Raw genomic sequence first — 27,851 nt, forward strand, 5'->3', positions numbered from 1 at the left:
TATTTTTTGAAGTATTAGCACTTAGCCCGGGAAACCAAAAAGGGCTCCAAATATTTCCAAATCCAGTTCAGGCCAGATAAGGTTGAAAGCTTCATGGGATAAGAACTAAATGAACCACAAGTCATAGGAAATAGTTTCATTTCTCAATGGCTTCTCATAGCTCTGAAAACGGCTAACTTTGAGTCTTCGTTCAGTAACAACGTCCACACCGAAGAGTGTGGCAACCCTTTAGCACTTAAAATTCTATCCAAGCATCTGGTCCTCGTCGTCAGATGTTTTCTTTTCGTAGATTTAAAACTTTTCACTGCGGGGGGCGAGGATATCGTCACGCCGTCTTAATTCGGCCGTCTGATCACGGAAGAACTAGAAAATATCTCGAAACATCCAAACACGAACCGAAAACTAAAACATAAAGGAGACTTTCACAAAGACGATCAGATTTCCAGCTCCTTCTCAAAGACTCAGCCCCCTGCAGTTGTGTTGCATCTTCGCCGTCCTCCCGTCATACTTTCGGAGGCGGCCACGAAAAACGAACCAAACATGTGACAGTGTGACTATGTGCAATACAAAATGACCTGTATATAGTTTTCTAAACGCAAAATACCATTTTAGAAGTTCAGAAATGTACAAATATATTGATTTATATATAAATATATAATTTTCTTTTTATCAGTTAGAAGATGCTGCTTATCGTTGTGGTTAATATTACCTACGTGACGTGTTCCGTCTCCTGTTTTTGTTGCGGTTTTAAAGAACGAGTGTTTGTGCTCTGGACGTTTCTAACCGAGTGTTGTAGCGCGTGTGGCCACTCGACGACGAATGTGATGATGATGATGATAATGATGATTATGATGATGATAGTTGTGGTGGCGGGTGTTTGCAGAACATTGGGGCTTCTGGACTCCTTCGGCCGGGCTGGTCCCGACCGGCGGAGACTGGAGCGGTTCAGAGGAAGACGGAGCCGAAACGTTAGATGAAAATGACTAGTGCAGGTTGGATTCAGTTATTTTATCCTTAGGTTGCCTTCTCTAATACACGGAGCTTCAAAACGGTTCGACACGTTCTCTGTTATTTATCCCGAAACGCTTAGCGTCTGTCTTTGTCGCAGAGCGGCGCCGCGTTAGAGTCGGAGATCTGCTTCTCGCGTCGTTTCGCTGTTTGACAATCATCAAATCAGCAAATGCTCTCTATTGTGCCGAACTGACTTCTTTATATTTTCTTAAATCGGTTGAAACCAAACTGCTCCTAAAACCTTCTGACTTTATTTTCTTTTTTTTCTTTTTTTATCAGAAAGTCACAGGTGTTTAAGTGGTTTCCTGGTTGATTGGAGCTGTGGGGTTAACATGGCTCTGCAGAAGAGTGTGTTGGTTTGCTTTTGCTTGACAATGTTTTGATTTTATATCACTGTTTGTGTAAATGTGCCTTTTTTCCCTATCCTAAGCAACACAATCTTAAGACTGCCTTGTTTTTTGTATTTTTCTTTTCTTTCCTGAAGACTACTTTTTCTCTTTTGTTTTTGCCGTGGGGAGTCTGACAGAGCATGCTCTGTTTCACTGTGTTCACATGCAACAAACATTCCTCCTCTTCTAATCCAGAACCAACAAGCCGACCAGCAGAACCCAGAGAACATGAGGAGCAAGGACGGAGAATTACAAGGACTGGAGTTAACTTTTCCATCCAATTTAACCCTTTCATGCATAAATTATGATCCTTTGTGTCAGGATTTTTTTCCACATTTATTTTTGATTTTCTTATGGCATAAAAAAAAAAATAGGAAAAAAAAAGTTTGTAAAAAAAAGTTTTTTTTTTTTTTAGGTGATCAATTTTAATTTTCTCCAAATACAAAGTTGTTGTTTGAAACATGCATCACTAGTATTGTTCTTTAGGGGTTATCTGATGTCACAATAGCTTTTTTACCTGCAAGAGTCGTCTGCAGTAGAAGGAGGGACCTGGTCAGCTGGCATGCTTTCTTGGCTGTCGGCCATATTGGATTTGACAAAAATAATTTCTTGCATTTGCAGCTGATGGCCAGTAGTTGATAGTGTATTTTATGACGCATTAGTGTCCACTTAAGTGGACACTAATGCATTTATAACATGTGTGCATTATTACATAAAAATCCACAAGAAGCACAAGAAAATGGCTTTTAGATAGCTGTCCACTGTAGTGACCACTATGCATGAAAGGGTTAATGCAGATTGAAACGCCCACATTGAATTGTTGTTCTCTTACTTTTCTTCATTTTGACTTCATATTGCTGCAGCCAGACATGGGCAGGTTAAAAAGTGTGAGACCCAGGCTAAGTTGCTTTACAAATTTGTCTTTTCCTTGATTTTTACATTTCATTTAACAGGCTAGCTACTCAACAGCAGCTATAATTTAATGTGAAATAACCAGATCGTTGCTGTTGTTTTTATGAAAGTGTTTAGCGCTAGTTTGAAACCGGACTGAAGCCGACTTCCTGCATGTAAACACAGCCAGCATTTTTGCCGTTTAGCTGCAGGACAGAAAGAAATATGATGCAAACTAATCAGGATTATCATTAATAGTGATCAAAGGCTGGTGCTGCTCTGTCATTGTTCCCCAGCGCTGTCTGTTCTGTCTTCGTTAACCCGAACTGCCTCCTCTGTGGGCAAAGACGGCTTCAGAATGAGCGAATGCCACAAAGTGTGTGTCGTGTTTTCCTGGATGTGTGTGTTACAGTTACGACTGACAATCTTCAACTGACTTTGTCCTCTCATTTCCTTAAGGCTTTTATAAACCTTCAGTTTGTATTTTTTACTCTAAAGCACTTAAGTTTTTTTCTCTCCTTTGTGTTTGATACAATCTTGTTACTCTTAAGATTTATATTTATACAGATATACATATTTTTTGTATCTTCTTATCCTCTTTTGTCTTTTTTTCCAAGTTTTGTGCTAATGTTGGAAAAACCGTGAACGCAGTATTCATGGATACATGTTCTAATTTTGACTTTTTTTTTTTTTTACATTCATGTATGAACTGAGAAATTGTAAAAATACTTTTAATGTCCTGGTGTGTAAAATGTATGAATAAATTAAATTAACCAACTTGAACACGAGTGGATTCATATGTGAAAGAAACATGACACTGTAAAAATTGTTTTAGATGGGCAAGTAAAAATGCTTAAATGAAATAAGGGGAAAAAAAAGTTAAGAGAAACAAAACAATGTAGGCCAGCCTAGAAGTATTTATTGCCATGGAGGATCTGGGTTCAAAGTAATCTGATTACTATCAACAACTATAAGGTTGAAGCAACCTCGTATAAGGTTGTTTCAACCTTATACGAGTTGAAGCAAGATTTAATGTATTTATAAAGATTTTCAAGCTTTTTCAGATTATCGCAAATTAAGAATTTTGTATTATTCAGTAATGCATTGACTAACAATGTCCACCGATTGGACCCCCTCTGGATTTATAGTTTATGTCTTAGAATGACTGCTAATAATTATCTGAGCATTGCTATATTTTTTGCCTCCGTCAGAACTAGCTTAAATGTGGAAAAGGTACCCTGCATTAAGATGCTACTATTTAGCTTGCGCAGTTAGTAAGGTTTGGAGTCCTGTTTTTTCTGACGCACAACCGCGTGCGTTCGTCAGTGGAAGTCGTGGAAACAGACGATGACGTTGATTTGCCCCACCACCCCGACTTTTTTATTTATTCATTTATTTTTAAATGCCGGCTGTATGTAAATAGCACTGTGCGGTCGCCTGCACCTGATTGGCTCAGCTCGTCATTGGTGACGTGATCCTCGGGTGGCAAATTCAAACCCCGAATCACACGTCACAGATTGACGTCAATGACCGGCTGAAGCAGAGTATTTGAATGTAGGCCTTCTGCGATCATTTGGTCACTAATCATTTATTTTTGTCTCTTGCAGGCTTTACGTTTGTAAGAACGAACCAGTTAGCCAGGACAGGTTATCATTTCTGTCTTTTCTTACCTTCTGGCGTAAGGTGCGAAACTGGCGCTCTGCGGGGTGAGGGGGGGGGGGTGGTTGGCCCTGGTGCGGTGGCGCTGCAGGTCCTGGAGGGCAGACCTGTATGTAAATGAGACCAATCAGAGGCAGGTGATTGGCTTAGCAGATTATTGCTTTTACTTAGAGCAATCTGTGTCATATGACTAAGCTTTAATAGTCACATGATATGTGATATAGATATATGATTTAGATATGTAGAAACAGATATCCAAATCTACATCACAGTATTTTTTTTTAGACAGCCTTTGAATGTTGGTCCTCTGCGATAATTTGGTCTTTTTCGTGTCAGTTTTTGTAAAAATGAAAACTCATCAAATATAAACGTTGTGTCTCTGTAAGGGAGCCAGTTCAGCTTATTTTACTTGAGATGCTTCACTTTGACAAGCTTTACACAACAAGATGGAAAAAATGAAAGGCCCTACATTCAAATACTGCATGTAAAGCAGTTTATTTGCAGTCATGGAATACAATTAAAAGATGTAAAGCAAACAAGACGCTAAATTAGGTATTTTCATCACTGACCGTAACATTGACTATTATAAGTAATTTATTGTTAGCCAGACATCATATAGACAAATGCAGCTTCTTTAAGCTTTAAAATAATAAAATAAAAATGCTTTAAAGCTGACTTCTTTTCTGAAAACATTTACACTTTACTGTATTGCCCTGAACTATTTCTAGTTGTTTTTTTTATGTTGTATATTCAAGTTGCGCCGCTAAAATCTCGATAGGTTGTTTGTTTGTGTTTGAGATTTCTCACGTTTTCATTTAGTTCCGTTGGTTTTTATGTATGTGTTGTGAATACAAAATGTATTCGTTGTGGTATCATTTGAAGTTGATTGTATACATTGTAGTACTTGTATGTATCTCCATATGCCTGCATTATTTCTCATACTGGCTAGGCTGATCTGAGTTGAAGTCAGTTACTGTGCATTTACCTCGTTAACGGAACTCTGCATGCAGCGGTTGTGTGTTTCGGGGGGAACGTTTTTTTCTGTGACTTCATGATACTCGCCGACTCTGGTGTGGACGTGTAAAGTTCGTCGGCATCAGCGTGAATCTTAGTCTGTGCATTTGTGAATTATGAGACCGTTTTAGCTCCATACTCCTTAGCCCAGTTCTCCACTTGGTCCCAGACCCTGCACATCACCGGCCATACTGTCCAGCTTGCCGTTGATCTCCTGTCCCAAATGAACGATTATAGTTTGGCATTACCCCCCTTTAAGACCATCTTCCACTCATCAATAACATTATTACTTTTCTCAGTTCTTTTCCTCAGCTCTCGGACCAGCCACGTTGTCGCTAGCTTGATTCGGACGCGTGTTAGCTTTGGCGGCCGGGGCGCTTTTATCCTGAGCTTTGGGCATCTTCAGCACTTTTTTTTTTTTTTGACTCGACGTGCTTCTCCTCTCGTTCATAAACTACTTTGAACGAGAAAATGGCTTTTAGATAGCTGTCCAGCGAGCAGGTTAACGAGTTCAGAGAGAGGCTCTGACGCGAGTCCATATGCTTCCGGAAGTCTTTCTTTTCATTTTTACTTCACCCTGCTGATTATCCATTGATGAGGTGTTTTAGAAAGTAAAATAAAACAATAACCTCTAATATCCAGTGTGGAAAGTGACTTCCATTGTGACTTGATTTGACCGAGCTGTATTATGATTTGCCTAAAATCACATAATCTGATGGCTTGATGAGCAGCAGCAGCAGCAGCTCTATGGTGAAAACCAGCAGCTCCAGGTTGGATGGCGCCCTCCAGTGGTGAATCTGCAGAAACGTTAGCAGACCCACAACAGCCCTGATTCCTAAGAAAAGTACATTTACTTGTTTACACAAGAGTCTAAACAGCTCATCTAAAGACTTGCAAAATTAATAAATGACCTACCTGATGTGTCGTCATGACAGCAGGGCGGAGTCGACGTACTTCCTGTCCACACACACACATCACCCTTCTTAACAATGACACACTCCACCTGCTCTGAGCGCAGAGGAGACACAGACAGCTCTGTTAATGGTCAGGAATCTAATTTAGGCACAGAGGCACAAAAATTACACTCAACAAAATGGTTGAAGGTGTCTTTCTGATCCAGCCACTATTACGTTCTCACCATTTCCATTACAATCAGAAGATCAGGAGGTGGAGCAGGAGGCCCTCTGCTTCAGCAGTTGGTCAACTCATGTCACAAGTTGACGGGGGAAAAAAACAAAACAGGAAGAAAAAAAAACTGTAGGAGCTATTTCTCTATTTTCAGTTAAATCTTAGAATTTAGATTATTTAGTTTATTTTATTTTTGCTTACTTTCTGATTAATTTACGATTAGAATTTTTGTTTATTTTGTTATTTAAAATACGTTCTTTGGTTAGTAATTCATTTTATTAATTAATTTCAGCTGTTTCATAGTATAAATCGGTAGGTTTTTAGGCAGCTCATTATGCACGTGGGTGGTCACGTGTTTTTTTTTTTTTTTTACACAAGTCATCAGTCTACCAATCAGTCTCAGGCAGCCGATTAGTCATCAGTCAGAGAACAGGTGCAGCAATCAGAGCAGGAGAAGCAGCAGAATCCTGTGACGCCTGTAACTCGTTTTCCTGAATATGGAATAAAGCAACAAAGAACTGAATTTAGTCACTACATCAAGTAAAAAAAAAAAAAAACCGGACCTTGGAGTTTGAATCGACGCTCTCAAATGGTGGAGTGCGGATGGCTGCGTAAAGTTTGGAGGAACCGTCTCCTTTGTTCTTAGGACGCCGACCGCGGGAGGAAAGGGCCCGCAAGCCATGAAGGTCACCTACAAGCCACAAACGCTCACGTCTTTCTTCAACGACTGCGGTATGTACGATGATTGCTAATGCTGTAAAGGAAAGCGGCCAAACGAGAGGAGCTGGAAGATGGCGACCAACGTTACAGTAGACGTTTGTCAAAATGAAGATGAATGAATGACTGAGTTAAAGCGCTGCACCTTTATGCATAGCCAGTGGGTTGAAAATAAAAAAATAAGTGAAAGACGGCAACAACAAAACTACAAGCAGTTCAAAGTATCTTTGCTAAAATGTCTGACGCAATGAAAACACAGTTGACCAAGAGAGACTTTGAGGTTTCGTTCAAACAAAGTGTTAAACTGACTGAGAAAGGCTTAATGTCCCATGTAAAAACGTGCCAAGATGAAAGAAATGCTAAATTGAAGCAAGCAAGACTGATAATGGATGATTTAAATGTTTGGATGGGGTCAAAGGTTAAGCAAGAGGCCAAAGTTGACTCGGTGAATTCTCTTCTTGCCACATTTATTCAGTGTTTTCAGGATGCAGAGGTGTCGCTTAACAACTTGACAAGTTTGCCACTCCCCTCTGATGAACTCGTAAAACAAAATGAAAATTTTCAGAACAAAATTGGTACTTCCCACGAGTTTACTGAGCCTGGCTGGTTATGTGAACTGGGTGAGCCCTTCGTGGAACCAAGTGCAGATGATTATGACCAAGTCAAAAATGATGTTGATGACATGATAAATCCTGAAGACCGCGCTTCCAATGTGCGCTCTGTAAAGTCAAAATCATGCTCTCTGGTGTCTCCTCCACTACGGTGGCTCGCATTAAAAGCAGAGGCCGAGAGAGCTGCGCTACTGCACTCAAAAAGAAACATCAGATGGAAAAGCTAAAACAAGAAAAAGAGCAACTTGAGCTGGAGACAGAGTTGGGGGCTGCTAATGTAAAACTTCATGTGTTTGAAATAAATTCACAGTGTGGCTCAAAATGTTCTGATTGCATGAATTTGTCTGTTGACAAGGACAATAACAAATCGTCGCTGAAACTTAAACCATGTGCTGATGTATTCGTTCCAGAGAAAAATATGTGCGATGTTAAAATGTCCTCTGCCGTCTCTGAGCCACCAGGCTGAAACACAAACCAGCAAATCAAAGCATTGATGAGCCACAAAATATATGTGCTCAATTAACTGTTCAAAGTCTGAGCACAAGCACGCAACGGCAAGCAGATCAAGCCAGTATTATTGACATCATGCACATCACTGCCATGTTGGTTCAGCAAAACAAAAGCTCTGTCTTGCCACCAAGAAACATCCCAGTTTTCAATGGAGACCCTCTTCAATACAGATCATTTATAAGAGCATTTGAGCTGGTGGAAACGTGGTCACTCCGAAATAGTTGAGTCGGGCTGCTGAAGTAGAGCAGGTGGATGGGGGCAATAGTCTCTCCTGCCAGATTTCTTGACTTCAAAAGAGCAGAATCCAGCAGTGGTGTAATCCAGCAGTGGTGCAAACAAAAGCCCAGGCACAAGGCGCTGCCAAAGGCACCACCAGTCCTGCTTCAAAGCCATAAGCTTCAAAAGAATAAGTCATTAAAGCAATGATCTCCTGACATTTCAGTGTGTCCTTGTGGGGAATTAGTCCTTCACCCCCCAGAGATCACAATTTTAAAATGAAGAAGGGAACGGGAGATCGACAGGCGGATTGGGGCAGCGTCTACTGTGAAGCGGGCGCTGTACCGGTCCGTCGTGGTGAAGAGAGAGCTGAGCCAAAAAGCGAAGCTCTCGATTTACCGGTCGATCTACGTTCCCACCCTCATCTATGGTCATGAGCTTTGGGTCATGACCGAAAGAACGAGATCACGGGTACAAGCTGCCGAAATGAGTTTCCTCCGCAGGGTGGCTGGGCTCTCCCTTAGAGATAGGGTGAGAAGCTCGGTCATCCGGGAGGGACTCAGAGTAGAGCCGCTGCTCCTCCACGTCGAGAGGAGCCAGTTGAGGTGGCTCGGGCATCTGGTAAGGATGCCTCCTGGACGCCTCCCTGGTGAGGTGTTCCGGGCACGTCCCACCGGGAGGAGGCCTCGGGGAAGACCCAGGACACGCTGGAGGGATTACGTCTCTCGGCTGGCCTGGGAACGCCTTGGGATTCCCCCGGAGGAGCTGGAAGAGGTGGCTGGGGAGAGGGAAGTCTGGGCCTCCCTTCTGAAGCTGCTGCCCCCGCGACCCGACCCCGGATAAGCGGAAGAAAATGGATGGATGGATGGATATAACTGACAAGGTCTGAACCAGGAGCGTCGGATGCTCCCTCCGACTGTCAGGTCGCCTGGGCAAAGGCCAGATGTTGATGGCATTGGTTCTTTACAGTCCTCTCCAGTGTCTTTACTCACTCTGTAAAGTCAAAATCATGCTGTCTGGTGTCTCCTCCACTACATTGGCTCGCATTAAAGCAGAGGCCGAGAGAGCTGCGCTGCTGCGCTCAAAAAGAAACATCAGCTGGAAGCGCTGGAGGAAAAGCTAAAACAAGAAAAAGAGCAACTTGAGCTCTTTTGCTCAAGTTGCTCTTGAGCAAAAGAGCTGGTCTCCATCTAGGGTTCCAGAAACTGAGGGACTAAACCATAAAGAGGACTGCTCATTTCCCAGGACCTTCTCAAGAGCCATTTTCTTGTTAGGGTGCTGCTCCTCAGCACTCTCCTCTCTTGGTCTCTTGCTTGAGATGCAGGGAGTAGGAGTTAGGGGACCTGGGTCTTTAGCAACACTTCCCTAATGACACGAGGAGTCCTTCGTGCTCAAAAGAACTTCAGCCACCGGGTGTAGGCCACATGAGAAGTTAAATCTAGGGGGAAGTCCATCCATCTATCCATTTGCCTTACACCCTTGTCCACCTTCCTCTTGCTCTTTGTGGAGATGGTGCAGGGCGATCTCAAGGGATCAGAGTCTTCCTTTCTTGTCGTCTCTGTGGAGGTGGTGGGGGACGATGTCAAGGGAGCTGGATCCTCTTCAGAACTCGCCTTGCCTTCTGACCCCAGCCAATTTAAGCCCCAAAGAAACTTGACCTTAATAACTTGGTTCTGGTCCTTTAGGTGTCTTGTTCTTGACAAGGCAAAACTGTGATAAGTCCTCCGTATTTCTAAATTCAAAATTATCTTCCTCTTCCTCATTCCTAGAGCTGGATGTAGATTCTCCAGAAAGCACAGAACTTCCAAAGGGAAAACTACAACCCAGTATCCAACTCCTCTTCTTGATCCTCCCTGTCTTTAGTTGAAATGGGGAAAAAATCCTCCCAGAAAAAAGGATCATTACCTTTATCCTTGACTCCAGTCAGCAAAGGGGCTCCACGAGGTGGGCTGTAAGGAAGAAAACGATACACCACCTTTAAATTTAATGCAAAGGGAACCGGGAAATGACGCTGGGCACTTTATTGCTGGGTTTCAGTCACGTGACCCGGATGACGTGCAAAATTCAGATGGTGGGCCGGAAGTGGATTTCTCCGATTCAAAACAAAGCAAAATTGATCACGAGTAGGCTGGAACAGACGAGGTATCTCGAAAACGTGCGTATATTTAGTATGAGTTGTATTATCTCTGTAAAAAAGACTTCCCTTATAATATTGAGGATTTATCTGCAGGCAATCAACAAAACTACCTGGAGCTGCAGACCTCATATTATATGACAAGCTAGAGGAAAGTTTTCAAAAGCCTGGAGAATAGTTTAGTTTCAAGTTGGGTCAAGCATTTAGGATCAAAAGAAGAATTAAATGGCTGTCGACTTTTAAGTAATTAGTCTATGATAACGATGCTATTGCCAACAATGAACTAACCCATGTTATTTCTATGAGCTTGGGTCTGCCAGTAAATAATTTATTTAGTTTCTGTAAACCCATATTCACGCCGGAGTTGTATGTTAATGTTCTCGGAGTAATGGAGATCTCCACCCTTCCAAGTAAGAAAAGGATTGGGTTACAAGTCTGCGTGCGACCCTGAAGGAAAAAGAAAATTGGAATATAGGTGAAAACATTATGGGGAAGGATATTTAAAACTTTGTTCTGGATTAGAATAAATTTAGTGATTTTCCTCAAAGGAATCTTTAAACTCGTTTGTGTTAAATAAGGTTGACGAATACTAAAACAAAAAATGTAAATTAAGAAGGGAAAGATAATTGGTTTAATGTAAGCTATAGAAAAATATGGAAAATATTTGAAGTGTTGGGTAAATGAATGAGAAAAATAACGGAATGCAAACAAATAGTAGGCAGAACAAGACCGGTGGCAGAACAGAGAAGGCTTTTCGACTCTCTACACCTCCTGTGTCTCGGCTCCTGCCATTATCACCTGTTAAAGACCCTACTAACTATCTTCTGTTCTGCTCCTCTCTGTGCCTGAGTCTGACAGCCATCCAGATGGATCCTGACCTTGATGCATTTCCTCTCGCCTCTCCATTTCTACTAGCCCAGCCTGCAGAACCACAACCTGTCTTGAACCAGGGGAGAGCAGCACCTTCTCTAGACCCAGAGGGTGAAGCAGAAAGACTTGGAGATGCTCCAGATCAATAAGATCTCACTGCAGACCACACCGGACAGAAAACTGGACTAAGGAAGGACTTTGTTGTAAAGCCCGGAGACCAGGGAACAACAAACTGATGGACCAATGGATGATTTCATTTACTGCCTTTTGGAAAAGGTCACTCTTCACCATGGTCTCGCCAATCCTGCGAACATTGATGGAAATGCAGCAGGTTAGTGGGAAACTCTAGGAACACCTGAGTGTGTGATGACATCATCAAAGGACTGTAAGCTGACACAGCAACTGAACTGAAATCTAACTGCGTGGACTGGGCAGAGCAACTATGTCTGGCATACGCCATGCCAGACTCAAGTCCAGTAAGAAGACGGCAGAGAGAGAAAAAAAAACTAAGAACTGCTCATGGTTGCCATCACCATTTTTTTTTAACTGTGCCAAGAAAAGGCAGCAGGCATTTTCACTGCAGCAGAGAGAACAGAGGTGTGGAAGAAGATTGATCACTGACCTAGAAGGCTGATTCAATTGACTGTTTTAATTCAGAAAGGACACTGGGGCAAAGACTGTCTCTACAAGGCTGGCCATGGCTTGTTTTGAGATGCTGGAGGCTCTAACTGACTGGGGAATGCAGAGAGGAAAGTTTCCATCCTGGTCTGATTCATCACGCAAGGCGGCTAACGCACCACATATACAATATAGATGGAGAGAGTAACAGGAGGCAAACATCATGCCTCCTGCATGATGTTAGACTATGTCTATACAATAGACCTAGTCTATTGTATAGACTAGGTCATCAAATCACTACGATGCCTGTAGGAATTTTTAATGTCCAGCAGGTGTCAGTATTGAGTGACATGTCGGCGGAGCACATGAGCTCCGCCGACATGTCTTCTTGGGATCTGGCAGAGGATCGAAAGGTATCTTTTCCAGATGTCGTCTTTCTTCGGTGTCAGAGGTTTCTAGCACTGACACCGAAGTTGGAGTGAAGTTTTTACTACCCACTCTTGCTGCAATCAGGTTGGAGGTCATCTCCTGGGTCAGAAACTTCTCTACACTGGCTTGTGTGGATCCATGTGGGTCTTTCAGCAGCCTGAGTTATRAAAAGCCCTTGGAAGGTTCCTTGCCAAGTCGCTAGTGTTCGCTATGGTTCTTCTCCATTCAGTGCAAAGGGGCCTGCAGGGGTCGATTGTGTGCAGCGTTCACAGCCTTGAAGAACAGTGGAGAGGTTGTACAGTAGGATAACATTGCATCAACAAACAGCAGTGGAGGGGAGCAGCATGTTCCCTTAAAAGGTTTATCACATTCTGTGTGGCACAAACCATGCATGATTTGCAGTGTCTTCTGCATAACTACAAATGTGTGTCCATTTGGTAAAATAAATGGTTAAGCAAACATTGATTCAACATCAAGATATCTTCACACCATGTGAGACGGCTGCGACTTCAATCTGCCACAGACAACTTCTCACCTGTGGAAACAAAGGACACAAATCAGCAAGGGGGGAGGGGGGGGTAGTTTAAAGGCCTGTGACTTTATCTTTTGCAGCAGAATCTATTCCCCAGATTCCAAAAAAGCAAAAAGTAATGCACAACATGAAACTCCAGGTTGCCATAACTGCCCTGTGGAAAGTTTGCAAGCTTCAATAAGAGAAATGACTTCAGCCATTTGCACAGAGAAGAGAAATAAAGAGGAAGGAGGACCAAAGGTCAGAATCCCATGCGAAGTGTAAAATCATTCAATCGTTCCTTTCTCTCCCCCCTAGTGGTAGTATCACAAGAGGCAGACATCCTCAAAAATAGGGCTGTGTAATATCGATTTTGCAATATATATTGATATTTTCTTTCCTAGAAAAAAGTCGATATTCATCCGCAAGTATCGTAACATCCAACTCACTTTGCTCACTCACAGCTTGCTTCGCCGGGAGAGTGATTATGTCATCAGGCTTAGAGTGATTCCTTCTGATGTTAAGTGTCAAGGTTAAAAAGGTATCAAACTATTCAGAGCAGGGTACTTGGTGCACTTTACATGCATTTGTAAAGTAAATAAGCTACATTTTGTACTGTTTCAATTAAAAGAAATATGTTTTCTCACCACTTCTTTGATTCATTTTGTCCAGCTGTCGACTTTAAGTCTGTGTCCACGTCCAACCAGAGCCAGGTTTTGTGTAGTTGGTGCTTTTAATCAGTTTTCAGTTAAATTAATTTAATCCAACTCTATAACAGTCACAAAATGTCACCAAAACCACTGTCCCTCTAAAATCTTTTCCAAAAAGTTTTTGCAAAAGTGTATTGAATTGTATCGTTTGCTGAATATTGCAATATATATCGTATCGTGAGCGGAATGTCGTGAATTGTACTGTTTCGTGAGTTTTAGGTATTTTCTTAAACCTACATAAAAAAAGAGAACCACAGAAAACGTATATAAGTTTTTAACCAAACTTCTGCAGAAAGGAGAAGACGCAGTGAACTGCTCCTCCAAGCCGCTCACCATGTGTTCTGAAAACCTTCAGTTTGTTTGTCTCTTTTATTRGCAGCGGAGAGAAAGGTGTGAACAGGAATGGAGGGGGTGAAACCAACATCCTGTCTTCACAGTAGGATGTGAATTCAGACAGAGGGGAGACAGAAACTAAATTAACACACAGACAGGTTTTACAGCTCAGGACTTTCCCAGGAAGATCTAAGTCACCATCTGTACAAACATGCTTGATTAAGGAAGATTTAATTTTGTCTCCCCAGTTTCAACAAATTTGAACACTAAACCTCTTAATAAAAACTAGTAACATAAAATTACAAATGTAAGAATGATAAACATAATTCTAACAGTGAGATTATTGCATCACTACAGCCCTACTCGAAAGGGAACAAGATCAGGGTTTTGAAGAGTGAATCTAGAATGTCAGTCCTGGATGTGCAAATCTGCTCCAAAGCAGCACCACACCAGTGAGGGTCCCCAGGATCAGGTGTGGGGACAAGCATAGCAACATTCAAAACTATACAGCGCTTAAAAGTGATGTTGGTGATGTCCAAGTGGACAGATATGTATCCAAGCCAATGCGCTGCCAAATGAGGTTTTCTACTCCAAAAAGGTGAATCAAGCTAAATAAAGAACGACAAGGGTGAGCAGGCTGCAGCCCACAATGTAACAAGAGGCAAAAAACAAGTTTTGTTTTCTCTTTTTCAGCTTCAGGGGAACCAAGTCAAAAGCATACAGGGCCTCACCACGAATGAGGGCTGTGATAGGGGCTTCAAAGATTGAGTCATTAAGATAAAATTTCTGCAACAAAAGATCATCCCCAGAAAATATACAAGTTGCTTCTTGGTGGCAAGCTTGGGCATGTTCTGATTCTGAACAGCAGAGAGCACATTGTGAGGGCCCAGAGCATCCCTCCCCAGTTATAACGTGACCTAAAAACATATCGGACATTTTCTTACACAAATTTCAATTCTAACAAAAACACATTGGGCCCAAAATCATGCCAATGTTTTACATTTTTACAGATAAACCGTTTCTTTCCTTGGGGGGGGGGGTTTCGCTTTGAGGTGGGACTGCATGGAACAATATCATCAGTAAATGATACAAAATAATAATACAAAATACAGTCTTTGTATTTTATTGAATATTATATACTGCTCAAAAAAATAAAGGGAACACTTCAGTGTTCACTTAAATGTTAAAGTGTTCCCTTTATTTTTTTGAGCAGTGTATATTGCATTATGTCACATCTTCAGTTAAACTTAAAATATATTTGATACGCAGTCAGTAAATAATGTGAGCATGTACCATAAAGTGAAAATTTAAGTGAATGTGTTTGGAATGAGGATGCATGGACTGTTTCTTTTTCCACAAATTTTTATTAAAAGTTTTTACAACATTTTGAAATTTAGTCTGTTACGTTTTTTTTGACAAAACTTCTCCTGCTGTAGAAAAAAAATTAAGCAAACTCTACATTTACAGCGAACCCTTGTTTTTCTTAGGTGTGGCGTTCCGAAAATAACCCGTGAAAGGCGAAATCCGTGAAGTAGCTGCCTACAATTATTATACAGCATAAATACTCTACATTGAAACCAAAGAACAAAGCCTGTTTTCAGATCAGCGGATGTGCGTTTGCATCAATAGGGCCTTAATGTGATCCGGAGTCATGTGATTAAAGCTTCTCGCTGTTTTGCGAGACTCACAGCTGTATCTACGGCAGAGCGATGGATCTCGTCAAACGAGCCTCCGGTCGGGTTCTGCTGCCTCTGGCCACAGTTTTTTTTTTTTTTTCCCCCAGAGTTTCAGTTTATAGAAACTCCTATTAAAGGAGATGGAACGTATTTAATACCGTAACTTTGTCACTCGGGTAGAGAAGAAGCGCGGAAACTGTTTTTACCAATCATATGGTCAATCAGGACGCAGAACACTGAGGAAAAAAACTGCACAAAAAAAATAAACTGCGAAGCAGCGACACCGTGAAAGGTGAACCGCGTTATGGCGAGGGTTCACTGTATATGATGTAATTTATAAAATGCAACTGAGTAATTTGTAGAATGGCTGCATATGAGTTTATCTAGGTGTATCTGGGACTCCATTCTCATGCCTGGCCTCATAATGCCTCAGCATTGAAAAGGTGGATTGATTTAAATAAAACAGTTTAGTCAAACATATGCGACACTTAACCTGCAGAACATAATATGAAAGTAAGCCAAGAGTCAGTTTCAGCAGAATTTGGGTTCAGATAGATCAAGTAGAAACTGACAAGAACCGGATGAAACGACAAAAATGAAAACAAATTTATTTTCCAATATAGGATCAAAATGGTCCCACACTGCGGAAACCTTTCCTTTGAAGTTGCTCCACAGTTGACGCTGTAAAAGATCAAGAATTAGTTTGGCAAATGCTTTTGACAGATTCGCTTCCTTATAAACAGTTTGGCGCGTTAATGTCTTTTCGAAACAGTTTCTGTATCGGTCACGTGACTTGCTGAAACCAAGACGCGCACCGACACGAGTTTCGGTCTTTGGGCTTGAGACATGCGCAGACCCATCGGTGTTTCCGGACCCATCACTACTAGACTAAATTATTCTCAACTAATAGCAGAATATTTAGAACAAAGTTTGGGATTTGTGAAACTTTTTTTGGATTTGTGAAACTTAAAGGGCAATTTCAGACCCTCCTGTGGAAAGGCGTAAGGTCTGGGGCTTTAAAGACAAAAAAGCCCCGGCAATAATACTTTTCTTTTTTGTCTCGCATGGCAACACTTGTGAATGAACCCTCATTTTCATTCTATGCTAAAAACTAGCCTACATCTAAAAAGATAGAGGGATAGACGGAGAGAGAGAGGAAAATGACAGAAATGATCATCTGTCCTAACTGGCATGTTCTTACAAACTGGAGCAGGTCTAGTGTGATCCAGATGCAAAAACGTGGTAAAAATCAACCTTCATTGAGGTTTCACGAATTACAAACATGGTTTTAAATATTCTGCTATTGGAGCAGAATAATCCAGGCCAGGTTTGAAGTGTCCAGGTGTTGTGGTTTTGGAATTAGAGCAGATCTAATATGATGAGCCTTTGACATGAGTACCATGATGAATACGGTTTCAGTCTCGCACCGTCATCCGGGTCACGTGTCTGAAACCCAGCTATAAAAGTGCCCGGCGTTATGTCCTGGTCCCCTTTGCGGTTGGGTTTTGGAAGGAGACGCCTGAAGGAGCATAGAAAGTCTCGGACGGTTCGAACTCGCTGAAATCTGTGATTTGCAAAACTTTCCGAAGAAGCTGCGCAAAGAAGTCCAGCTAACCTGTTGACGATGTTCACCGGCCAACAGGAGCACCTGCGGGAAGGTTAGTGTTTTTCTTTTGAGATTTAAATAAGTTATTCTTATACGATATTAATGAAGTGTTTAGTGTATTTTGTGTTTGCGTGTTTTTAATGAAATTCTGGCTGGTGTACACACAAAAAGTCAATTAGCATACTAGCGTAAACCTTCCGAACTTAATGTGGATTTTGGCTGAAGATGGTCATCGGGAATGTCTGGGACCTTAATTTTGGTTATTTGAATAATACTCTTATTTAATATAAGCATTTAATATATATTAGACAAGTATATTTAAATATACATCTAAAAACATTTGTCTCCAATAATAGTCAGTGATCTAATTGTTTAGTCATTTTGTTTAATGTACATTTTGTTCTGACTGAAAAATTTAAAAAGTACTAACTTAATAGGAAGGCTAACATAGTGATTAGGAAGAAAACTGTTATTTTAGTGTGAATAAATCTGTTTTATTAAATTTTCCAGTTATTGAACACCAGATGATCTTTGGTCTAATTTTTTTCTTAATGTCTTGACAATAATTAATCATGGAAATGATCAAAATAAATTTAATTAGTATCACAATAATACAATTTGCTTTCTATTATGGGTTATAATTTCAGTTTTATTAAACCTCATTAAATATAATGTATCATGATAACAATAAATAAAAAAATGTCTAAGAAATTAATCATGATAAATGATAAGCGATGTGATAAATGCCCACCCCTAATTCAACCACACTTACAAACCTGGGTTAAAAATGTATTTTTTTTCTATTCCAGCTTTTCTATCCAACCATTACTTTGCATTAAATTTAAAGGTGGTGTATTGTTTTCTTGCTTACAGCCCACCTCATGGAGCTTTCTACTGATGGAGCCCCATTGCTGACTGGAGCCAGCTCTAAAGAGGAGGAAGAGGAAGATAATTTTGAATTTAGAAATACGGAGGACTTATCACAGTTTCGCCTTGTCGAGAACAAGACCCTTAAGGACCGGAACCAAGTTATTAAGGTCAAGTTTCTTTGGGGCTTAAATTGGCTGGGGTCAGAAGGCAAGGCGAGTTCTGAAGAGGATCCAGCTCCCTTGACATCGTCCCCCACCACCTCCACAGAGACGACAAGAAAGGAAGACTCTGATCCCTTGAGATCGCCCTGCACCATCTCCACAAAGAGCAAGAGGAAGGTGGACCTGGCTCCATTAACAACTCTTACCACTACCTCCAAAAAAAGGAAGAGGAAGGAGGACCCTTCTCCATTGACATCCGTCTGCCACATCGCCAAGAAGAGGCCAAGGGAGGAGAGTATTCAGGAGGTCCTTGACCTTTCACCAAAAATTAGTTTTGGCACGGTACTTCCCCCTAGCTTTAACTTCTCATGTGGCCTACACCCGGTGGCTGAAGCGTTTTTGAGCACGAAGGACTCCTCATGTCATTCGGGAAGTGTTGCTAAAGACCCAGGTCCCCTAACTCCTACTCCCTGCATCTCAAGCAAGAGACCGAGAGGAGAGTGCTGAGGAGCAGCACCCTAACAAGAAGATGGATTGTGAGAAGGTCCTGGAAAATGAGCAGTCCTCTTTATGGTTTAGTCCCTCAGTTACTGGAACCAGGGTCTCAGGACCAAAAGACACTGGAGAGGACTGTGAAGAACCAATGCCATCAACATCTGGCCTTTGCCCAGGTGGCCTGAGAGGAGGAGGGAGCATCCAACGCTCCTGGTTCGGATTAAAATTGTGATCTCTTGGGGGGTGAAGGACTAATTCCCCACAAGGACACACTGAAATGTCAGGAGATCATTGCTTTAATGACTTATTCTTTTGAAGCTTATGGCTTTGAAGCAGGACTGGTGGTGCCTTTGGTAGCGCCTTGTGCCTGGGCTTTTGTTTACACCACTGCTGGATTTTGCTCTTTTGAAGTCAAGAAATCTGGCAGGAGAGACTAATGTCTCCGGTAGTGCCTTGTATGGAGTTAAATTTGTTTCACAATTATTTAATTAAAAAAAAAWAATAATAAAAAATCATGTCAAACAAAAAAACTTCTCAATAAAAAAAAGAAACTGGTCAAAATTTTTTGAATTGTAATAATTCTTTGGGTTTTTTTTATAAAACAAATTTAAAAAGATTTTTTTATTGTTATTATTAAAATCACTCATTTTTGTTTTGAACTAAGTGAAAACGTTTTTTACAGAACATAAACTTTTATTTGCGCATGTCAGAATTTTTTGGTTGACAGCCTAAGCTTTTGGTTGAGACTAAGTTTTTTTTTTTCTGATACTCCTTTTTTTTGGTTGAATGACTCTAGTGTAAAGCGCTTTGAGTGGACTGAATTACTGTAAAACCTAGGTAAATTCAGTCCATCTTACCATTTGAACTCAACGAGTTTTGCTTGCGATTCTTTGGCGTTAAATTTGTTTAACGATGTAAGACGAGTTCCTATTGGTTAGCGCTGACTAAAGCAGATGATGAACTATGTAAGACGTGTTCCTATTGGATAGCCCTGACTAAAGCGGATGACTCTGACTCCGTACTGAGAACTCTGTCCCGAACTACAGGACTTGCAGCTTCGTTTCGGTGACGGGACACAGAATGTGAATGGTAAGTAATCTTTACAAAATTACACCGTCTAACAGCTACTAAAGTGTCCACCCTGTTTTCATAGAAGAAACGTATAACGACAGTCACATATCTTGTCTGCCGCGATCCCCGTTAGCATATCCTGCTAGCTAATGTTAGCACTAGGTAAAGTGCATAAACAATGCTTGTTTAATATTCGCCTGTCTTATGTTAAATTTGTTAACCAGCGTACCTTTGTCAAATTGCGGCAAGCGTTGCAAAATACAAATGTATACGTGTTAAAAGCTGTCAAGTGACTGTACAGATTATTTACCAAGCGGTTTAAAGAGGTTAAGAGGTTTTAATTCCTCTTCTATGCTACATTTTTGTATTAATTTTAGTACTGTTAATGGGCTTACCCCGTACTGCATCTGCTAATAGTTTAAATTGGTTTCAGCTACATACTTTCAAAAGAATGTTCATATTTTAACATGCATTTCTAAGTACTAAATATTTCAGTTTACTCTCTCAGTAACTTCAGTGTTTACACCTCTGAAATTTGTTTTCACAGTTTCCCTTGTGATACAGGAACTGTTTCACTTAAGCATTTAATTTCTTGAGATATTGTCAATTTATTTTCAACTAAAACTCTCAAAAAGAGGTTTAGGGCTTATTGGTTTTTGATTATGTTGAGTGGTTAAGTATGATCACTTTTTTTGTTTTTCAGGTTTGCATCATAAAACTTCTTGATGCGTTTCTGAGCCATGACTGAGCCGCTCCATGATGTTCACCCAGGACAGAGAGGATCTCTCAACTCCACTCCATCAACCCCCTGAGATGAATTACCTTTCCCTCAGATCCAACCACCTGGACCTCGCTGACCGGTACGGTGTCCACCAGTCCACAGTCAGCCGGATCATCGAAGCACGGACCAACTTTTTATTTACAGTAAATTAGGTTCTGGAAACCAGAGGACCAGATATGCCTGCAGACTTTAATAGGTACCCTGACACCTGACACTGCAGTCATCCTGGACTGAGCTGAGCCGCTCTCCCCTTCTGCTCCACAGTGACGTGTTTTCATCACTAGTAAAGGCAAAGAAGTCTGAAGTATCTTGTCTGACATCTATGAAGTATATTATATATTCACTGTTCATTTTGTTATCCTGTTTGTACTTACAATAAAAAGTCATCTCTTTTGTAATACTCTGCATTTCAGAATATGATTCCTTTATCTCAGTGTTTACATTATAGGAAGTATTTGTATGTAATTAGGCCTTCATGTGAGATACTAAAATGCAACACTTTCAAGTAATACCAGCCAAAAAATTATGACAACTAAGTAATATGAAGTTAGCAAAATAATTCAATATACTGAATAAGGCTGGATGATATGACTGAACAGTTTTTTCAAATCAGATTTAAATTTTGTCAAACTGAATTTTGTTTCTAAAAAAATAAAAGTGCAGAAAATACTTTCACAAAGTGGCTTTATTTCAATCATCCCTTCTGTGGGTTGTATGGAGTATTATGGCCAGGTTACGAGTATTTCTAATCATAAGAATTCTGTCATATTAACAGAATAAAGGTGCAATTTTACAAGAACATCTTAAAATACGAGAAGTCATTTTATCAAGAAAAATATTAGCTAGACCTGACCAAATCATGTGGTTCAGTCCATGTGGTTCTGACACATTAGTCAGTGGTTTAGAGGATGTACTCTGCCATGTCAATTGGCCAGGTAAGCGTTGATGTAAAAATAAAAAAACAGCTGCTGATGTAGAAGTGTTTTTCATGTTAAAGAAAAGCAAAGTTAATGACAGGAGAAGGAAAATGTTGCGTTGTTAGCCGCTTTAGCTCAGCCGATGTCTTCGTCCAGGAAGCCACCAAAGCCAAACAGAACTCCAGTCCAGCTCCAGCTGCAATGAAGATGATGGAAGGAAAAATGAAGTTAAAATAACAGGGAATTAAAGCAAATTTGCTCATTTGTTTCTAATGTGTTCCAGATGCAATAAAAATCTCAGATACAAACTGGTTTTGGATTTCTGCCTGGGCTTTGGTGGTAATTTCAGTATTTTTATTACAATGTGTCATTATCAACACATATGCATACATTAGTTTAAAAAACAATAAATAAACTGACTCAGAGAAATATACTTAATCAAACACACCTGGCGCTTAAAAGCAACACTTACCTGGCCATCTCTGACTGGACACCTGCTGGTCTCTCCATCCTCATGTTTTGATCCTCTCTAGGATCAAAATAGGGAATAGGGAATTAGAACACCAATTTAATTTCATAACATAACACAGCAAAAGGCATATTACATATAAAACTAAATGTCATTTTTGTGTGGCCAAATTTGAAATATGGCCAAACAAAAATGAGCTGAAAATGCAAAACTCCTTCCAGCTTTTCTACTGTCTATAGATGTTCTTCTTACTGACCCTGTTTTTTCTCTGTCTTTGTTTTTTTCCCGTCAACCAACGACTGAAGCAGAGGACCTGCTCCACTTCCTCATCCACTGATTATAATACACTGTGGAAATAGTGAGCTCATACGAGTGACTTGATCAAAAAATTACCTTCAACCATCTAATATTTAGACAGAAATTAATGCATCTGACCATATGTTGATTCTCTGCAAAAAAACAATTGATAGAAACACATTTTGTTATTGTTTTAGATAACCTATAACCAGTTTCTGATTCCAGGTTCAGACTCCAATGTCCATGATCAGCCTCATCATGGATCTCATTGGTTTGTATGACAGAAATTTTAACATTCTTGAAGTATATGTTGATTTGTTTTGCATTTCAAAATCAAACAAGACTTGTGGAGTTTTCTGAGTTGTGAGGAAAAATTGTTAATGTAAAAATGAGGTTTTTAATCAGGAATTTACACGTTACAAATTTAAGTTTTATTTCCACAATGTTCACCTTGTCTTTAAACTCACATTTTGTTTTTAGTGCATGGTGGTCAGCCGGGCCGGATGACAACATGGCTGCACATCGAGGAGAACGCATCCTGCTTTACCTGCTAACGCCGCTCTCAGACCTGATGTTCATTATCACCTTGATCATCAGCCAGATTGTAATTCAGGTAAAAATTGGAGAAAATGCCTTGGAATACGTGCTGACTTATGGTAATTTCTACTGTTATTTGTATTATTATTGTTTGCCACAAGTCCTTTGTATTCCTGGATTCTTTGATGAGTGTAATTTTTCTGCCTAGGTTTCTAAATTAGATTCCTGACCATTAACAGAGCTGTCTGTGTCTCCTCTGCACTCAGAGCAGGTGGAGCGTGTCATTGTTGAGAAGGGTAATGTGTGTGTGCGTGTGTGTAGACAGAAAGTAGGTTGACTCCGCCCTGCTGTCGTGACGACACATCAGGTAGGTCATTTATTTATTTTGCAAGTCTTTAGATGAGCTGTTTAGACTCTTGTGTAAACAAGTAAATGTATTTTTGTTAGGAATCAGGGCTGTTGTGGGTCTGCTAACGTTTCTGGAGATTCACCACTGGAGGGCGCCATCCAACCTGGAGCTGCTGGTTTTCACCATAGAGCTGCTGCTGCTGCTGCTGCACACCTGTTTGTTCATCAAGCCCCCTGCTATTCAAAGCCTGAGTGTTTTACTAAGATATTCCATGTTTTGTTTTCCTGAATCTAACTTCCTCCTTGTGTTCCTTCCTGGACTCAGTCTTCTGGATTCCTTGCTCTTAAGTTCAACCTTACAACAAGACCAGGATCTTCATCTCCACATTTGACAACTAACCAAGACATATGTAATATTCAGAACCATTGTATCAATAAACATTTTAAATCTTTCTCTGGTCTTCTGGGAGTATCTTTCATCTTGGTCAGAAAACTGGTGTAAAATATGGCAACTTTAACAGGGCGTTATGTAAGATATCCACACAAAATGGTTGTTGTGACATGTAGGGGTGTCAAACTCCTTTAGCGAAACGTATTTGTTTATTTTTTATAAGCATATAGAAACATTATGAGCTACCTCTGTCATGAACTATGATGGAGGTAGTGTCATGCTGTGGGGATGGTTTTCTTCAGTAGGTAAGATGATCAGAGCGTCTGACTGTACAATGTTGTCATTGAATTAAAATGATCTAATTACCTATAGTTGTTTTTCTTTTTGGTGAAAGTTTGCAGTCACTAAAGCCAGTTTAGTAACGTTCTCTTGCTTTTTTCATCCATTTCTATTAAAGTAAGACTGTTAAGCTGGTCTTCTTCTTCTGTTCTTGTGGAAAACCCAACTGCCCACTTGGGTCAATAAAGTGTGCAACTTTTTAGATCTTCACCAGACCTCACATGGACATTAAAGACATCATTTCAACTTTTGCAAAACATTTGGACCCATTTGGATCAATTTTCACCCAAGATCAACCTGTGTACATACAAATACATAATAATACATGATATTATTATTCAAGCCATTTCTGTTGGATGTTTTTACAATGTCCAGAGCAATTGAAAATCTGTATTTCTGCAATTATTAGTTTCATAAACTGTTGCACGCTTACAGCCTTCCTGGGAAAAGCAATCCTCCTTATGCAGCTACAGTCAGAAGATTGTGGGCTTTATTTAATGTGGTTTCGACTAATTCACTTGTAAAATCTGAAGCAGATAGATGTTGCACTGCTCTGCCATCTGAGCAATTTTTGACCTTTGTATCTCAGAAATTTTCACGTTTTTGGCGGAAATTTATTCCTCTTTTTTCTATTTGCAATAATAAGACGTCGTACTGAACTTTCGAAACTGAAAAAAAAGCAAACAAAACAACACGACAAATTAAATTATTTAAAAAACAAACAAAAGGTATTTCTACAGTATAATTGTTGTTGAATTATCATTTTATTTTCACGTTTTTCTCTAGTTTTTTTGGCGGAAATGTATCTTTTATCTATCTCCAATGGCGCTAATACGACGTCATACTGAACTTTCGAAGTTGGAAAAAAAACCCCGACAAATTCTAAACAACAAAAATTCAAAAACAAACAAAAAATTAATTCTACAGTATAATTATTGTTAAAATATTTTTTATTTTCACGGGGTTTTTTTGTTGTAGTTTTTTGGCGGAAATTTATTTCGCTAATACGACGTCATACTGAACTTTCGAAACTGGAAAAAAAAAGACAAATTCCAAACAAAAAACAAAAAAAATCAAAAACAAACAAAAAATAATTCTACAGTAAAACCCTACAAATTATTGTTGAATTGTTTTTAGTTTTTATTTCAAATTAATAGTTAAAAACATTCAGTGTCAACACACTCCTATGAATCTTTATCGTTTCTTTTCGCAGCCGCAGTTCGCAGTGTTCTGCCACAGAGAAATGCTTTTCCACGGTTACATAACTCGCCGAGTCTCTCCGCTGTGGATCCTGCCGAGTCGTCCCACAATGCAGAGCGCATGGCGCGTCATTGGAGAGAGCCGATGATGATGGCGGCGGTCGGTGCACCAGAAGTGATCACACAACTGGAGAGCGCTGCCAAAGTTTTAATGGTGAGGAACCCAGCCTTGTTTTGTCCCCGCTTCGGGCTCGGAGCACGCTAGTTAACCCGGTCTGCGGAGGAGTCCGTCGGGTGAAAATCTCCCCCCCGGCGGTTCGGTTCGCCCCTGTTGTTGTTGGTGACTGTGTTCGGGTTAGAGACGGTATGTCTGAACGATGCGTGGCGCAGAGTCTCGCTCGGCTCCATCCCGTTACAAAACCTGTTTATTAAGTTTAAATGCCGCCCTTGTTGTACATTCCCTTCCTACGTCTCCGGACTTTAAATACCAACCCCATTCTTTGTGCCATGGCTAATTTTTTTCCAGAAACTAAAGCGGTTCGTGCTCTCTCTGTGCCGCTAAATCAAGTTTTCTGGACTCTAGACACAGTTGCAGCATGTCGCTGTTGTTTATATTCTCTCTCCTGCTCCGCTGTCTACAGCTTCAGCTCCTCCTCGCCCACCTAAAGCACACTCTTTTCCGCTAATCACTTACTTATTTCAGCCTGAACCGGAGCAAATGAGACAGAAGAGCCCGGCTAGGAGCCAGTAGCTAACCATGTGCATGTCAGTGTGTGTGTGCTGGGTAATTCAGCTAGCTGCTGCTGCCTCTGCGTGACAATTTCAATCAAACCAGGGCAATGTAAATAACCCAGCTCAGCCCAAAATGACATTATTAGAAAGGCAATTTTCACAGTACAATAGTGAGTCAAATAGCTGATATTAACGCTCCGCATTTCACTCATCTGCAGGTGTTTTAATCTGGGAGCTGCGTCTCATTTAAAATAATGTCAACACAAATCCAGGCTGTAACGATTATGGAAATCTAAATTAGAAGAAGGCTGAAGGAAAAACAGCTGTTTGTCTGATAATTAACTTTCATTAAATGACACATTCCTGCCAATTTAATAACTCATTAGATTTTAAGCTATGTCAAGAAAAAGTGTTATATATTTTAACTTCATCAATTTTTAGGAGATGTGTGTCTGCCAATGACTAATTCCCAATTTGGTAAAACTATGATCTGATATTTCTTCTGAGAACAATAATTGACAAAAAAATAAATGTTTTTATTGTTAAATAAAAAATCTTTTTTTTTTCAGAATTAGCTCAAAAATACAGAACAGTCTCCCTCTTCATGACTGGACATTTATGTATACAGTAAAAACCTCTATATCCTAAATCTTTTGCATAATAGATTCTCTAGCTTTTATTGTGCATTTGAAAAAGTAGCAGTTTGCTATTGTTGTGACTATTTTTATGTTTCCATAAGATTTTTTTAATACAGAACAGCTGATTTTGTAGGAGTAAAAACCTCTAATTTGTCAATATAGGGATTAGATTGTTAAATCATTCATATATTTTAAGAAACCTTTTTAGATATATTAGGACCAGAAGAAGTGTCGCCGTTTTTTGTTGTTTCATTTCACCAATATTGCAGCAGAAAGACAAAATGATCTTGCATTTAAAACTGGGATTAGYTTCTTAGCATCAACCCCAGTTAGCATAACTGGTTTTGCCAACAACAGTCCCCGTCTGTATGCCCAGTGGAGGATTTCTAGTTTTWATCCAAACCAGGATCATCCCTAGTTGGCCGGTTGGAATCTAAAAAAACATAATATTTTTCAGATTGTCAGTAACCCTGATCGGTGAAGAAGTTGCTACTGCAGGAAGAGAACCCCCAGATTTAGCTTTTTTATTTTATCAGTGAGATTATCAATGAGATTAAAATAAAAAAAGACAGTTGGACATAACTATCTCTCTTTTTTCAATTTTAGAAATTTTTTTATTTTAACCTCTGGTTCTCCTGCCTGGGACACGTCTGACTAATAAACAGATTCTCGCCTGGTTTGTAGTGACTGATTTCAGTTCGCTTGAATATTTTTCTGTGTGGAAAGGAACCAAACCGCTAGAAAAAGCGACAAGTTGCCAAATTTATCTTTGTAAAATCATTTACGTTCTGCTCAAATGAACAACTTTGAAGACGTCATGTGCCAGATGTGTGAAAACCGACTAAATGTGGATCCCTGTGTGGGAAACTCATGTATATAAGGAAACATTTCTGAAAATAATGATTCTGTTGAACTGGATGCAGTTCAAAGTAAACAGAAAAGTGTAACTACAACCCCAATAAAGGAAAATAAATTATTAGTTCAGTCAGTTTATTGGTTACTAGTCAGGGATGATCAAGTTTTGAATATCCGCAGAAATTTTTTAATTTTCCCTAACAAAATAAAGAAACTTTCCTGATTTATTTTTTTCCCACATTTATACTCTTAAACTTGTCAAAAACCAAATAGAAAAGTGAAATATTCCTTTTTCCAAACTGCTGAACCCGAAGCAAGATTCAGTTTTATTTTTCTGGGATTCGACAGTAAAACTCAATAAAATGTTTTTTGCGCTCGCTGTCCGTCATGCCGGGGAAACACTTTGCCAGACAAATACGAGAATCTGATTGTGGAAAAGTCTTGAATTTCGAAATGGGAAAGCGTCCCTGCGAACCGTCCTCAGTGGTGCGTTTGACACACCGGTCCTCTGAATGACCGTCTGTCATTCCCTTTTAGTTTAGAATTAAAAGTCGTTTTAAATTTGGGCCTTAATCTAACAGCAGACCGCATTAGGTCCAGTCCATTGAGTCTGTCTGCTTGTAGTCGTCTTTTATAACTCTCTGTGTGTGTGTGTGTGTGTGTGTGTGTGTGTGTGTGTGTGTGTGTGTGTGTGTGTGTGTGTGTGTGTGTGTGTGTG

At 40.1% G+C, this 27,851-nt stretch overlaps 1 protein-coding gene and 1 long non-coding RNA gene across 2 annotated transcripts in view; both read left to right on the forward strand.

Moving 5' to 3' along the window:
* The first annotated feature begins 19,561 nt into the window (after positions 1-19,561).
* Positions 19,562-20,809, forward strand: LOC103478080 (uncharacterized). Its single transcript, XR_535741.1, has 2 exons — positions 19,562-19,648; positions 20,334-20,809. It is a non-coding gene; the product is annotated as an uncharacterized LOC103478080 (long non-coding RNA).
* Positions 20,810-24,806: 3,997 nt separating this feature from the next.
* xpo4 (exportin 4) overlaps positions 24,807-27,851 on the forward strand; it is a 52,836-nt gene continuing 49,791 nt past the window's right edge. The window contains exon 1 of the mRNA XM_008431584.2: positions 24,807-25,122. Within this exon, the coding sequence (XP_008429806.1) occupies positions 25,030-25,122 (93 nt within the window). The 5' untranslated portion in view covers positions 24,807-25,029. The remainder of the gene's footprint in view (positions 25,123-27,851) is intronic.

The sequence above is a fragment of the Poecilia reticulata genome, linkage group LG2 (genome assembly GCF_000633615.1).
Source record: "Poecilia reticulata strain Guanapo linkage group LG2, Guppy_female_1.0+MT, whole genome shotgun sequence".
NCBI classification, from domain to species: Eukaryota; Metazoa; Chordata; class Actinopteri; order Cyprinodontiformes; family Poeciliidae; genus Poecilia; species Poecilia reticulata.